This window comes from Pteropus vampyrus, unplaced genomic scaffold (assembly GCF_000151845.1).
Source record: "Pteropus vampyrus isolate Shadow unplaced genomic scaffold, Pvam_2.0 Scaffold25, whole genome shotgun sequence".
Taxonomy (NCBI): domain Eukaryota; kingdom Metazoa; phylum Chordata; class Mammalia; order Chiroptera; family Pteropodidae; genus Pteropus; species Pteropus vampyrus.
In genome coordinates, this window is record NW_011888806.1 from 9526851 (window position 1) to 9543689 (window position 16839).

General features: G+C 32.6%; 1 protein-coding gene and 1 pseudogene across 1 annotated transcript in view; both read left to right on the top strand.

Moving 5' to 3' along the window:
* KLHL8 (kelch like family member 8) overlaps window positions 1–16839 on the top strand; it is a 55919-nt gene that overhangs the window by 26582 nt on the left and 12498 nt on the right. Inside the window, exons 2-5 of the mRNA XM_011356384.2 lie at window positions 5424–5773; window positions 10297–10845; window positions 12306–12492; window positions 16117–16260. Of these exons, the coding sequence (XP_011354686.1) occupies window positions 5525–5773; window positions 10297–10845; window positions 12306–12492; window positions 16117–16260 (1129 nt within the window). The 5' untranslated portion in view covers window positions 5424–5524. The remainder of the gene's footprint in view (window positions 1–5423; window positions 5774–10296; window positions 10846–12305; window positions 12493–16116; window positions 16261–16839) is intronic.
* LOC111737304 lies at window positions 11613–11728 on the top strand (annotated as a pseudogene).

A 16839-nucleotide genomic window follows, 5' to 3' on the forward strand; every position in this document is an offset into this window, starting at 1 on the left:
TTCTTCAATGGATGATTTGATAATGTGGTACATAAATCCAGTGGAATATGACTCATTCACAAGAAAGGATGAAACGCTGCCATTTGTGACAACATGGATGGATCTTGAGAGTAATGTGTTGAGTAAAATAAGTCACATGGAGGACAAGAACCATATGAACCATGATTTCACTTGTGGGATACCAAACAGCAACAAACAAACCAGACCAACTCACAGACACAGATAACAGTATGGTGGTTACCAGAGAGGAAGGGAGGTGAAGGGAGGATGAAGATGGTAAAAGGGGTCAAATATGTGGTGATGGAAGGAGACTAGACTTTGGGTAGGGAACATGCAATGCAATATAGAGTTGATGTATTATAGAACTGAACACTTAAAACTTATTAACCAGTATCACTCCAATAAATTTAATAAGTAATTTTTTAAAAGTTACACAGCCAGTGAGTGGTAGAATCAATATTTTAATTAATAATCTTTGTTCTGTTACTAAAGGGAATTGTAGCATAGAACTATTGATATGAATATTTATTAAATGTTCTTTGATAATAAGTTTGATTTCACATATAAATAATACTATGTGAAAATTAAAATACGAGATTTTTATAACAATGTAACAATACTTGTGTCTGGCTATACAATATCTCTAATCCCCAAAATATTTTTGTTAGATAAGTGATATCTCTGTTGCACAGAGGATATAACAGATTAAAACAGGTTGTCATTTGCCCAAGGTTAAACAGTTGATAAATGGTGGAACCATGACCTGACTTTAAAATCTAGGAAGAACCTAATTCAGTCAAAATAACCAATTTTTTTTTATTTTTGCCTTACATCACTGTATAAAGTCTCTAAACTTAAAAATTTTAGTTCATCGTCTTTCTTTTTGAATAGTGCATTGCACATCTCAAAAGTCATGTGGTATTGAATTGTTCTCAAATTTCTTCTTATTGTAGTAAAATACACATAACAAATTTACAATATTAACTGTTTTTAACTGCTCAGTTCAGTGATATTAAGTATATTCACCTTATTGTGCAACCATCACCACCATCCATCCCTGTAAGTCTTTTGATCATGTAAAACTGAAACTCTATACCCATTAAACAAGTCCCCATTCTCTCCTCCCCGCCAGCCTTTAGCAACTATAGTTATATTTCCTGTCTTTATGATTTTGAGTACTCATACCTTATTATAAGTTGAATGATATAATATTTACCTTTTTGTAACTGGCTTATTTTACTTAGCATAATGTTCTCAAGGTTCATCCATGTTGTAGCATATTGCAGAATTTCCTTCCTTTTTAAGACCGAATAGTATTGCATTGTATGTATATACCACAATTTGTTTATCCAGATATGTGTCTATGGATTCTTGGGTTGCTTCCACATTTTAGCTATTGTGAATAGTGCTGCTGTGAACAGGGGTGTATAAATATCTCTTCAAGACATTCCTTTCCGTTCTTTTTGGCATATACCCAGAAGCGGAATTGCTGTATCATGCGGTTATTTTATTTTAAAATTTTTGAGGAACCGCCATACTGTTTTCCACAGTGGCTGTCCTATTTTACACCTACTAACAGTGGGCAAAGGTTTTGGTTTTCCATATCTTTGCCAAACACGTTTTCTTTTCTTTTCTTTCTTTCTTTCTTTTTTTTTTTTTGCTAGTATTGAGGTGGTATCTCATAGCTTTGATTTATGCTTCTTTAATGGTTAGTGATGTTGAGCATCTTTTCATGTGCTTATTCTTTTGCACATGTATATCCAGTTTTCCTAGGACCATTTGTTAAAAAGACTGTGCTTTTCCTATTGAATGGCTTTGGCACTTGTCCAAATTTATTTGACCATCTGTGTGAGGATTTATTTCTGGGCTATTTCATTGGTCTATTTGCCAGTACCACACTGTTTTGATTGCAGTAAGTTTTGAAATCAGAAAGCGTGAGTCCTCTAGTTTTATTCTTTTACATCATTATTTTGGCTGTTCAGGGTCCCTTGAAATTCCACATCAATTTTAGGATGGGTATTTCTATTTCCATAAAAAAATGTCATTGGGATTTTGATAGATTGCATTGATCTGTAGAACACTTTGGGTAGTATTTGCATAGAATATTCTTTCCCATCCTTTCCATTTCAACTTGTTTGTGTCTTTGGATCTCATGATTCTCTTGTAGACAGCATATATTTGGATCATATGTTTTTATTCATTCTGCAATCTGTCTTTTGATTGGAGAATTTAATCCATTTATGTTTAATTACTGGTAAGGAAAGACTTCTGTCATTGTGCTGTTTGTTTTTATATGACTTAAAACTTTTTTGACCCTCATTTCCAGCATTATTGTCTTTTTTTTTTGTTTTTTTTTGGTAGTTTTTTGGGGGGAGGAGTGAAAAGTTTAAATTCCTTGTTTCCTTTTCTGTATATCCTATAGGTATTTTCCTTATGGTTATCATGGGGATTACATTTGACATCTTAAAGTTATAATACTCTATTTTGAATTTATACCAGTTTAACTGCAATATCAGATGAAAACTGCTCCTTTACCACTCCATATTCACTCTTTCAGTTGTTGTCACAAAATTACATCTTTATACATTATGTCCCCCAAAATATAAACTAAAAATTCTTTTAAATTACTTTAAAATTAATTTTTAATTAAAAATTTATTTTTCACTTATTTTTAAATTATTCTTTTAAATTATAAAGAAAATAAGACTGTTACAAACTGAAGTTATAGTTAATATAGCTTTTATATTGATTTTTTTCTTTAAATGTATTATTTTCTTAAATCATATAGAGAAGAAAATGCAGTTACAAACCATTGTTCCAATAATACTACCTTTTGTAATTACCTGTGTATTTGCTTTTATTGAGATATTTATTTCTCCATATGGCTTTGAGTTACTGTCTATTGTTTTTTCATTTCTATAGAACCTCCTTGACTATTTCTTGAAGGCTGGGTCTAGTGATTATGAACTCTCTCAGCTTTTGTTTATCTGGGAATTCTTAATTTTGTCCTTATTTTTGAAGTATAGTTTTGCAGGATACAGTATCCCTAGTTGAGAGATTTTGTCTTTCAATATTGTGACCATATCTGCCCACTATCTTCTGGCTTAAAAAGTTTCTGACAAGTCTATGGCCATACCACCATGAAAGCACCCAATCTCATCTGATCTCAGAAGCTAAGCACAGTTAGGTCTGGTTAGTATTTGGATGGGAGACAAAGTTTCTGATGAAAAATCTGATAATCTTATTGAGAATCCCTTGTATGTGATGATTCACCTTTCTTGATTTCAAGATTCTCTGTCGTTGTTTGAAAGTTTGATTATAACGTGTCTAGGTATGGGTCTCCTTGCGTTTATCTTTCTTGGAGCTTATTGGATATTTTTATTCATGTATTTCATCAAATTTAGGAAGTTTTAAGCCATTATTTCTTGAAATGTTCTCTCCTCCCTTTTCTTTTCAGTCCTTCTAGGATTCCTATGATGCATGTGTTGGTCTGTTCGTTGGTGTTCCACAGATCCCTTGGGCTGTGTTCATATTTCTTCAGTCTTTCTGTTCCTCACTTGATAATTGTCATTGTCCTGTCTTCAAGTTTGCTGATTCTTCACATGCTCAAATCTGCCTTTGAATTTCTCTAGTGAATTTTTAAAAATTTTATTTCAGTTATACTTTTCAGTTCCAGAATTTCTTTTTTTTTTCCTTCGTAGGTTACCTATATATTTGATAGTTTCATTTTGTTTACACATGATTTTCTCTTTTTTAGTTCTTGGAACATCTTTAAGACAATTGTCTTAAAGTGTTTGTCTAGTATAAGTATCATTAGTTCTTTTTCAGGAACAGTTTCTTTTGATTTATTTTTTTCCCTTGAAAGGGCCTTACTTTCCTATTTATATGTGTGCCTTGTGATTTTTTTAAAATTATTTTTTATGATGACATTGGTTAATGAAATCCAGTAACTTTCAGCTGTACACTTTAACACTAAGGCATATATATATTTACTGTGTGTTCACATTCTATAGTTAGATTTCTTTCTGTCACCACATATTTGACCCCCTTTACCCTGTCTACCTCCCCCCTCCCCCAACCCCCATCCTCTGGTAACCACTAGTCTATAGTCTATGTCTATGAGTCTCTGTTTGTCCTGTTTATTTGTTGCTTTTAGGTTTATATCCCACATATAAGTGATATCATGTGATTTTCAACTTTTTTTTGTCTGGGTTATTTCTCTTAGCATGATTATCTTGAGGTCCATCCATGTTGCAAATGGCAGTATTTCGTCTCTTCTTATGGCTGAGTGATATTCAATTGTGTATATGTACCACAGCTTCTTTATCCAGTCATCTATCATAGGACACTTTGGTTGCTTCCTTGTCTTGGCCATTGTGAATAATGCTGCTATGAACATCGATGTGCAAATATCTTTTTGGATATGGGTTTTCAAGTCTTTGGGATAAATACCCAGTAGGGGGATTGCTGGATCATATGGTATATCAATTCTTAGTTTTTTGAGGAACTTCCATACTGTTTTCCATAGTGGCTGTACCAATTTGCAGTCCCACCAGCAGTGTATGAGGGTTCCTTTTACTCTGCATCCTCTCCAACATGTGTTATTACTTGTCCTGTTGGTTATAGCCGTTCTACCTAGTGATTTTTTTTGTTGTGTTCATGTGAATCTCATAATGTGATAAGTCTGGAAATCAGATTCTTCTTCTTCCTTAAGGTTCACTGTTTTTTTTGTTACTGTTTTTGATGATAGGCTCTCTCTGTGCTGAAGATCAGCCTGAGATGTAAGCTTAAGGTTTTCTCAGGTCTTTTCTAAGCCTTCCCTCGGCATGCACTGTCACTTTTTAATATTCCTTGTATATGCAGTTGTTTTTTAATGTCTAATCTTTAGTGTCTTGCTCCCTAAAGGGGAAAAAGCATAAAATTAAGACGGTAAAGGACTCCAGCCTTTTAAATCCCTCAGAAGTTACTTCAGCTAAGAGGGAGGGACCTGCAACAGTGGGAGGAGGTGCAACAAAAATGGCTGCTCACCTTTTTGTCTGCAACTCTGTGATCAGAAACAGCAGTCAGCAGTTAGAAGAGAGATCTCTGACATTTGGAGGACAGGGTCCTTTTTGCCCATTATGGCTCTGCAAACTATGCAAGATACTCCACGAACACATGCACAGCTGGTTGCCACATGTTTGGGGGGTGTGGGATGGGCAACTGCTGCTTTCCTAAGAGCTGAAATATTGTTCAAGGGTCACCTGTATTTGCTGAGGTAATTTATGTGACATTTAGCATAAAAAACTACCAAGTTACTTGTTCTTTTTCAATTATGATTTATATGGTCTTTTTACGTATATAGTATTGGTAAACTATAATTACTGATAGTTTTTTTTTTTTTTTTTTTTTGTTTGTTTCTTTATGTTTTGTTGATTTTTCAGTCTCGGCAAACTGGACAATGTCAGTTGAGTGGGTTTTGAAAAATGTCTGAAGTTTAGTTGGCTGCCTCTATCTTCTCCACCTTTTACAAGAGAATAAATGGATGTTTGAGAAGACAGCTCTATTAAAAGTGTTGCAAATGGCTTCAGAATCTATGAATGCAAAACAAGCTAGAAATCACTTCACAAAGGGGAAAAGGCAACAGCACCAGCAAGTAAAGAACAGATCTTCAATTAGTGATAGTGATGGGGAGGACTCTTTTATCTTTGAAGCACATGAAGCTTGGAAAGAATTTCATGGATCTCTTCTTCGATTTTATGAAAATGGAGAACTCTGTGATGTCACACTAAAGGTGAGACTATCTTTTTTTCTTTTCTCAGCCTCTTTGTTGTATTATGAAAAATGAAGTTTTCTGTACAAGGCCAATTTTTTGATGCTGTGCTTATTTATAATCAGAGTGATTTTCATCTCAGTCTTATTGAAGGGGAAGGGACATAATGGAGGGTAAATAAAGGGAGATTAGCATAAAATTCTTGTACAAATTAGATGTCGATATTCATTTTTTCTTAATTTAACTTCAGAAAGCTCTAGAACCCTAAAAATAACAAGTAGTTATTATTGGTAGAATTAAATTGCTATTGACTAGATAAGCCCTTAACTTGTCAATATAAATATCTTGATGTATTCACTTACACTTGATTTAGGTTATAAGCAGGAATTCTTGGTTGTTTACTCAGCTGCACTAGGGTTTTACTTACCTTCCTGTTCTAGTGATTTAATCTCAATTCATTACTATTCTCTGTTAAGTGAGATTGTTTATCTGTACTTGATAGTGAAACAGTCTTTTTAGACTTGGACAGAACGGTCTTTAGTAAACTTTAAGTCTGCGAGTCTGTAGGATCATGTTGTTGTGCTACAAAAGATAGCTTTAATAAAATTGGATAAGTGATAAAAAGTGTGAAAGAGCCTGTGTTTTAATTGTTTTTCACTATCATTTAAAGTACTTTTCTTATTCTTATTTCTAGATATAGTATTAAATTTTTCTAGTGATTCATGTGCACCTATGCAGCGTTTTCTACATAGAATTTGACACTTTGGGATCTCTTAGATTTTGCTTTCTACTCCTGAACAGATAGATTCTTAGAGCTTATAATTGTAGGAATTGAGGGCATACTTGGAGAGTCAGATGACGGGGGACACTCAGCAAAAGTCCATAAACTGAAAGCATAAGCTTTGAGTTTCAGGCCCAGAATGTCCAAGAGTATAGTGTTACACTGTAAATAAATGACCTATGTTCCCTTAAACTTTTAGTGTCCTTACGTATTTCTAGGCCCTATGATACTGAGAAGAAAATCATATTATGTAATTATACTAGCTCTTTGTGAAATTTAGCCATGCACATATTTTAATGAAAAAACACTTTAATCCATATAGTATGTTTAATCTCATGCCTTTGTTCTAATTTTCAGCCCTACTGCGAAAATTAGTGACTTACACTGGCTTTGGCAAAATAAAAAATGTAAAATAGGTTATTTGAATTTAATTAATTATCAATTCATCCTATTACTGTATGCATGGGAAACAAATAGAATATTACCGATTTTATAAATTTTACAATTGGATTTTAGAATAATTTTTGCTAGCTACTACATATAGACTTTCTTAAGTGAAAAATAAGGATACAGCCATTATAGGGCAATTGATAACTAAACTCATAACTTTTCTTTGTTTATTGGGTGACTTCAGCAATAGATTGAAATGAAAACTTCAGAAGAATCTGTGGTGGAAGACTAAAAATACTATGTTTGAAGCAGTGACAGAGGTAATTTAGGAATGATAAACTTCACTGATGTAAAGAGACTACCATTTTTATTTCCTCAACTAAAATTACAATGATGATAAGGTTTTTGTGAGGAATAAAGAATTGATAATGCGTAAAGTCCTTATAACAGTGCTTGGTATGTAATAAATAATCAGTACATGTCAGCTCTTAGGATCATTTATATTTACTACTATTGTTGCTCCAAATTTATTAGATAATTCTGCTATGGGATAGTCTGTTCCTATTCATTAGAATGAATCACTACTTAATGTTTTAGCAGGTCTGTTATTGGATTGGTTTCTTAATTCTAATTTAACATTTTTCAACTTTCAGAATTTAACTATCACATAACTAAACCAAATAGGATTATGGATAATTTATAATGCTCTCTTCAACATAAACTTCACTTTTTATATTCATATAATCTTGAAGATTTTTTCTTGATATAATTCATTTCCTTTCTTCTGTTAGCATGTTTCCTTTGGTCATTCTTGCTTTTAAGGTGAACATTTTAGAAAAGCAATTATCAAAATTTATTTTATTTTTCATATATAGGACCATTAGACCATTTTAAAATTCTAAAGTGAGCACCTGTTGTAAATAACAAATTCATTTAGTAAAACATTTACTAAGGTCTTACTCTAGTACATTGAGAGAATAAGTAAATTTTAACAATATACTGTACTTGCCTTGAGGGAATTTAAAGTTAAGTCAGAGATAGGCACATGCACAGATAACTATAATACAAATTAGTGATTGCCATTTTTTGTGTTATTTGTATAGAAGCATAGGAGAGGATCTTAATTATGTCTGACAGGTGATTGGAAAAGCTTCACATAGATTATATTATTTTAAGGTCACTCCAGGGAGAGGTGAAACTTGTTTATATATTACTGTGTCTATTTATTAGTGAAAATACTTTTAAATAATATATCCAGTAGCAGCTGTAAAATTGTATATGAAGGAAGCTTGTTAAGGGCAACAATTTGAGGAAGAGAGAGGGGGAAATTGTCTTGAGTATTGCATAGCATTCATAATGTTTAGATTATATGTTATAGATCAATAAGAATAGCATTTACAAAGATGCTTTTAGTCATGTTTTACATAGTTTGAGGAAATGTCATTGTCTTTATGAAAGATCATAGTTAATTTTGCTTCTAGAAATTAATAGAGATTATTAAAGGACAACCCCTTATATCACTTTCTGATGCGACCATTGAATATGATTCTTTGAAAGATCATATTTCTGTGATTTTTTTGAAAGTTCATGTGGTTTTTTTTGAAAGTTCATGTTTCTGTGATTTTTAAATAAATATTTATAGGATTCTGATACACATTTTCAAGGCTCTAAGTGTTAAAATTATTTGTTATCAAAATTTCCATCTGACCAGATAAGAGTAAGTGCTCTGAAAAATTTCAAGAAAACAAAATATGTGAACTACATTGTAATAAATTCTAAGAGGTAAGAATGATAACTTATAAATTTTGATTCATTAATTCTGCTTTTCAGTATTTTATCTCAAGGAAATATTGTGAAATGCTGAAAAAACTTTCTGCTTTAAGATACTATTTCAGTTTAAAATATGGAAAAGTTATCTAAACGGCCAATATAAGAATGGTTAAATAAACTCGATAATGGTTATACAAATGGTTAGATCCAGTGTATAAAATAGCATACACAGCCAATAAGTATGAAAGTCACAAAAGTTTTCAGAAACTTAGGAAAAGGAAATTTTAGGAAACAAAGTTTAGGACAATCTCAGTTGTTTCAAAATGCATAGAAAAAAAGTTGGAAAGAAATATACCAAAAGGTTGACAGTATTTGTTGAATAGTGAGTAAAGTTTTTTCCTTGTATCTTTGTCTGCTTTCTTGATTTTACACATTGACTATGTGTTGTACTTGGTGGGTGGGGGGTACTTATATAAGTTCGTTTTGTAAGTTGAATCTGATATTTAATGGAATTCTTGATGTTCTTTGTTTAATGTTCTTTTTATATCATTTTTGGTTCATTTTACCTCATAATTGAGCGGAAGATCACTATTGTTTTCAGAGTTCTACTTAGTTTGTTATAAAATTTTTTGGTTGGACCTAAATTGAGGATGCTTGGCTTCCCGTTGTGCCCCTTCTCCACGTGTTGAAAATAAAGCGTTTTACCAATCTGGAAGCCTTTGTTCCATTATATTTTGATCCCTATTGGCTAATCTATGAAAAATTACTCAAGGTTTTAATTAATTGTATTTCAAGCTTTTTTGAAACAGCGATCATTTTATTAATGTTGACGTTCACATATTTCACTAAAGTTTAATAAGCTTGACATGTTTTTCCCTGAGCATCTTGAATTATTCATATGTTCACTGATAAAAAATATATAAATTAAAATTTTACTAGTATCAAGGACACATACTGTAGTATTAATATAATTTGAAATATAATAACTGTAATGTCTACATTTTGTAGTTTGTATATTTTTCACCCAATTTTAAACATCTAGTCTTTAGTCTTTGATTTTTTTTTTCACTTCTAAGTTTCTGATGAAATGTTTTTTTATGTTCCAGAGCAGAAAAATGTAGACATAAACTTTCAAAAACGTAGTGAGTCTGTAGAGTATCAAAGGAGAATTAATGAATAAAATTTTTTTAATGTTTCTCTTTTACACACATGACTCCAAGTTCTTTTTAAAGTTAAGATTGTTATTTATTCTAAAAAGTACATAGGGGTGTGATTGCATGTATGTGTTTGTATTAAATATCCATATTTTGGTTTATTTGAATTAAAGTAGAAATTTGGTTTGCCTGAAATCAAAATAGAGTTATAGAGGGGACAGAACCTTATAATAACCTAATAATAACTTGTGGGCCATTGATTTGTACAGCTTGGATGAGAAAGCAGTGTTAAAATAATGTTTGCCTGGAAATCGTAGAACCCTATTTTATGGTACTATTAAATCACTAAATTTGTCTGGAATTTTTGTCCCTGCTACAGCACATGCTTGATGCTGATCTAAAACTAATTTTGATATTAAATTGAATCTCTTTTTGTTTGTTATGAACAGGTTGGCTCAAAGTTAATCTCTTGTCACAAACTGGTATTGGCTTGTGTTATTCCCTACTTCAGAGCCATGTTTCTTTCTGAAATGGCTGAAGCCAAGCAAACAATGATTGAGATCAGAGATTTTGATGGTGATGCAATAGAAGACCTGGTAAAGTTTGTCTATTCTTCACGGATCACTTTGACTGTTGACAATGTCCAGCCTCTCTTATATGCAGCCTGTATTCTACAGGTTGAACTGGTGGCTAGAGCTTGTTGTGAATACATGAAGTTACATTTTCATCCCTCCAATTGCCTGGCAGTAAGAGCCTTTGCAGAAAGTCACAATCGAATAGACTTAATGGAGATGGCGGATCAGTATGCCTGTGAGCATTTTAGTGAAGTAGTAGAGTGTGAAGACTTTGTAAGTGTGTCACCTCAGCATCTCCATAAGCTTTTGTCCTCCAGTGATCTAAATATTGATAACGAAAAGCAGGTCTATAATGCAGCCATCAAGTGGCTTCTTGCCAATCCTCAGCATCATTCCAAATGGTTGGATGAAACACTTGCACAGGTAGGAGCTGAAATAAGATTGTCTAGAAATGAACTATATGGAAGCAAATCAACATGTTTCATTTGTCATGAAAAATGTAAATTATTAATTGATGTAATACAATGTAAAAGTGACTTACTCTTCTGTTTAGTCACTATACTATTTAAGGATAGATCTAAATTTGTTACATTTGAATTAGAAATATTATCTGCTTTTTAACCTGAATATTTAAAATATTCTTTTGAGATAGTAGTAATCTTTTATTTATGCTAGTAGAAAATAGTTCTGAGGAAACAGCTCAAAATTAATCTATGGCTATTATTTTTTAATGAAGTTTCTAAATTTTACTGTATTACTTTGCTAATGAAAATACATTTATTCCTAATGCATATAGATTTATTCTGAAAAGAACTATAAGACATCACTTTTCATTTGCTTCACAGCTTTATAAATCTCAGAAATATGTCTCTTTTTAAATGATTTATTTATTTTTTACTGTCAACAGGTGTTACTTGGATAGGGAGATAATAGGCCCTAGAATTACTTAGAAAAAATGTCAACAAAACAAACAAAAACTTTCATTATCTTGCAGCTATATCTTGTTTGTGTGTGTGTGTGTGTGTGTGTTTGTGTGTGTGCACTTCTAACTCAAAATTGTATTACCTGGTTTGATCATCCCTTTAAGCTACTAGAAAATCAAGGATGTGGTTCCATAGTGTAGCGGTTAGCACATCTGCTTTACACGCAGAATTTCCTGGGTTCGCCCCCTAGTGGAGCCACGGTCCATGGTCTACAGCCATGCCACCCTGAACAAGCCTGATGTCTGATCTTGGAAGCTAAGCAGGGTCGGGCCTGGTTAGTACTTGGATAAGAGACCACCTAGGAAGACCAGGTGCTGTAGGCATAAATAATAATAATTAATAATAAATAATAATAATAATAAATCTGTGCATCTTTAAGAGATGAATAGTGAGTACTGATACCGAAAGAGAGGATGCGTCCTTCAGTTAATATATATAACCTTCCAAGGTAATTGATTCAAAGAAGACACCACCTATTGTTTTAGATCTGAATGTTTGTGTGTTTAAGAGATAAATCACATTTCCATATGTTCAGTCTTAGCTTTTAAAGGCAAAAGAACAAAGCACAGCAGTTTTGCTTTTATTCTGCCTTTTGTTCAGCAGCAAGGGGCATTGTGGTTATGACAATACCATTTTTGGAAGTAAGAAACTTGAATGAAGACAACTGAATTATTTTATCCAGTCAACTTAAATCTGTATTTAAAAGGGGAGAACATATTTAACATATCTGATTTCATTGGTGCAGACCAGTCCTGGAAATTGCTTTAGAACTTGGCACATTGAACGTTAAGGTTTTATGAAGTAAATGAGTTTAAAAAAGAGAATATACTACAGAGAAAATAGAGAACTACTTTCCTGTTACAACTTAAATTTTATGTCTGCAACTATTCATGATCTTAGGTTCGTTTGCCTCTGTTGCCAGTTGATTTTCTTATGGGTGTTGTGGCAAAAGAACAGATTGTCAAGCAAAATCTAAAATGTAGAGATTTGCTGGATGAAGCAAGAAATTACCACCTTCACTTGAGTAGCAGAGCAGTACCTGACTTTGAATACTCTGTTCGGACTACACCAAGGAAGCATACTGCTGGTAATTAAGTTACTCATTTATCAATTCTTCTGGAAGGATCTTTGTTGGATTTGAGGGTTGGTTATGTATGCCCAAACTTAATTGTAAGATGATTAGTATTTAATTGTCTTAAAGTAATAATTGGCAAATAAGGTTATGTGTGAATTCTTAATATATGTGATTCAGATAGTTTCACCAATAAGTCAGTTTTTTAAAAAACTATAACAAGTCTTATACTCTCTGAAGAGCCTGCCGAAATATCTCTTATTTTGAGGTGTTCTTGATTCTTCTGTGCAGATTTAGTTCCTGTCATTTGTGCTTTTAGAGCACTTCGTTTGCACTTATTTTACCATGTAGCATTGAAATTTATTTGACATGTTTCAAGCCCTTCAAAAACAGGTATCTTATTTAGTTTTGTATCTGTAGTGCCAAGCATGGAACTTGACACTTATTACATGTTTAAATATTTGCTTTTGCATTTTATCAAGAAAGGCACTAAATCTGACATCGCATCAGGACCACATTAGACTCTTAGAATCTAAAGCTCTTATTTTTGAGGAAGAGTGCACTTTCACCTTTATTTGCCACAATTTTCCCAAGAAAATAGTTCATGTTCACTTGTGTTACTCTTTGTAAATATAAAGAATATATGAAGGAGGAGGGAAAATAAATGAGGTCTAGGAATTCAGACATTGGTACTCTGGTCGGAGACTTCTCTACATTTGCTGCTACCTAAGATAGTTATTAAAAAAAGATCTATGGAAAAAACTAAAACAGCAACACAAGGCAATACTTGATTATGTATAGTGGGAGTTTATATAGGTAGCATAAAGAAAGTTTGAATGTCATAGATCTGCCTACGAAGTAGTTCTAAATAGTTTTAACAAGAAAAGGACTGCTGATATATTTTCTTTTTTTTTAATAGGTTGATTTCAAGAATTAAATTTTTTTGAAGTATAGATTTTTTTTAGTTGTGAATCCTGTTTCAGAAAGTCAAAGTATTTAACGAATATTTTCAGATTCAGATTTTAATTCAAATAACAATTTACAGTCTAGATTATATGACAAGACATATACCAGACCCTCATATATGTGATCCCTTACATAATTGCAAGAACTTTATGAAGTAGATTTTAGTGAAAGATTCAATCCTCATTATGAGATTGTTGATTTTATTTCATTTTATGGATGAGGATAAAAGAATCAGGGTAATCAGAGAAGGTAAAAGTATGCTAAGGCCACACAGAGACATAGTAGAGAAAGGATTTGCATCCTGATCTTTTTACTTCATTCTTCGTTTTCACTTCATGTCATGTTCTTGGGTGACTTATAAAGAAAACCGAATCAGTGATTGGGGTTAGTTACTTACGGGATTATAATTCCAGTGGGGCCATAAACATCTATAGTTAGGGCAGATTTTTTAATTTCTGAAGGCCTTGGTTTATTTATAGACAATTTTGACCGCATGATCTTTAAAGTCTCTTCCAACTTTAAATTTCTCTGGCTTAAAATATTGAATTAGTTGGAAAAGATAGCATAAGCAGTTCTGGTCATTCATTTATGCAATCATTTGCAAATATTTATTCAGTGCCTACCACATGTGTGTTCTGGATTAAGTGTTAGAAATGCAAACACAAATAGAATATAGCCAGTCCTGTTTTGAGGGAACTTGCAGTCTGATGTAGGGATATAGACATGTGAATAAATAAACGCAATAAAATATTACAAGTATTTTGATATAATCATAAGGTATATTGGGAAGCACAAAGAAAAGAGTAGTTATTTTTACCTTGCAAGGGTCAGAAAGATTTTATAGAGAAAGTAAACCTGTCTTAGTTTTTAATAATAGATTTTTCTGGATGCCAGTTGGGGAAAGTGGTATTCTGTTCATTTTACATTTATTCAGTGCCTAGTGCATGCCAGGCACTATGCTAGTCCTTATTAGTGCATAAATATTTAACAAACAGTCTTAACCTAGCTTAGATTCTGGTGACTAATATCAGCATAATAGATCATTTCAGTACTGTATATTAAGTGAATGATAGTCGCTATCAGAACACCGAGGATGAGAACTAACTATATACATGTTGCAACAGCATGAAGTTTTAACAGAGAAGGAGGGAGAAGATCAGGTTGAACACTGTAAGGCCTTTATGCTGTTCTAAGACTTTATCCCATAGGGCTATGGTTCTCAGTGTGTGAAGGAAGTGGTGGCCCTGGACCAGTAGCATCAGCATTCACTTGGGAACTTGTTAGAAATATCAATTCTTAGACCTACCACAAACCTACTGAATCAGAAACTTTAAGGGTCAGGCCCCACAATTAGTATTATATGCATTTTGGGTAATTCTGAACCACACTCAGATTTTGGTTTTTTTTGGTTAATTGTGGTAAAATATATATAGGAATACCCCATTTTATTGCATTTCTCTAATACTGCATTTTTTACAAATTAAAGCTAAGACCTTCCACCAGAAAAAAGATTATGAGTCACTTAAGGATCAGATGATGGTTAGCATTTTTTTTAGCAATAAAGTATTTTTTTAATTAAGGTGCGCATATTAGTTTTTTAAGGCAATGCTGTTGCACACTTAATAGACTATAGTAGAGTGTACATGTAACTTTTATATGCATTGGGAAATCAAAAAATTTGTGTGACTGGCTTTATGGCGATATTCGCTTCATTGAAATGATCTGGAACCAAACCCACAGTATCTCCAAGGTATGCCTGAATGACGTAAAAATCTCCATTTTTGAATGTACAGTTTAGTGCTGCTGAAGTTTTTATTTTTTAAAATTTTTTTAAACACTAATGAAGGTAATAAAAGCTGTTGAAAGAGCCTTTTAATTAAGTAACTCTGTTGACAGTCTGAAAGCAAAAAAAAAAGACTGCTAAGTGGTAAGAGAGGACAGGATTTTGCAGGGTAATCGCTAGTGAAGGCCTGCACTAGGGCACGGGAGAGGAAGGACACAGGGAAGGAAGAGGTTGTTTAGATAAGTGAGGAAGGAAGATCCTTTTGAACATGTTGAGTTTGAGCGCCTATGGGACATCAAGTGGAAATGTGGCTTAGAAATATAGATTGGAAGGCATTATGATACAGATGGAATTAAAAATAATGAAATTCTCCTTTGTGAGCATGAAATATGTGAGAAGTAAGCTAGGGATGAAACATGGAAAACAAGAAAGAGAAATGATTGGAGACAAAAGGAGATTTTGATATTAGGGAAATCAAGAAAGTTAAGGAGTTTCCCAAAAAACAGAGTGATCAATATATCAAATATTGCAGTTGTGTTCAGTAAGAAATTAATTTAAGAGTTTGTTGGATCTTGTTATGACCTTAGCAAGAGCAATTTTACATAGTAAGTGAGGATCTAAAACATTGTAATGGGATGTTAGCAAGAAGAGATAGTAAAACATTGTAATGAGGTGTTAGCAAGCAGAGATAGCTAATGTATCCCATTTGAGACATTCAAATGAGAAAAAACAAAAAAAATAGGTTTCTAGTAATGTGATGACATTGAATACTATCCAAATAGCTTTTTTTTTTTGTAAATCAAATTTTGACTTCCTAAATATTTTTTCCATACTAATTTTCAAATTAGGGAGCTATGATTTTGACTTCTCTTTTGTGGCTTTACCTTTAGGTGTGCTGTTTTGTGTAGGTGGTCGAGGTGGATCTGGTGACCCTTTTCGCAGTATTGAATGTTATTCTATCAACAAAAATAGTTGGTTCTTTGGACCAGAAATGAATAGTCGAAGACGACATGTGGGTGTAATCTCTGTGGAAGGTGGGTTCACTATTGTCTTAAATCATATCCCATGATGATAATACTCTTTTTAAATATTTTAACTTTGAGAATTTTCTTTCTATAAGAAAATTGCTAAAATATAAAATGTTTCAGTATATTGGTAAAATATTTGGGTGGTGATTATTTTCTTGCTTTATGCTCATTGATGTTCAGTGTACAATCTCCTGCTAATAGGTACTTAACGGGAGATGAGTATCAGGGAAAAGGGAGTTAAACTATTCTGAGTTATATTTGCAAAAGAAACTAAAGAAACATGTTTATTGAACCTAAATAATATATATCAGCTTTTTTCTATACCCATTTACTTGTTATTGAAATAAGGTTTTTATTTTGACTGGCTGCTGATGATAATGATTAATTGCAGAGCCATGGTTAAATTGTTGGGAGACTTATTTAAAACTCACTTTTTTTCTGATTATAAACATAAATGCTTTTTGGGGAAAATATGAAAATATTTTAATAGAAAATAAAAATCATCTGTAACCCAAACACCCAGAAATTGTCACAGTTAACAAAATTGTCACAGTTAACATTTTGGTATATAATCTTTCCATTTTT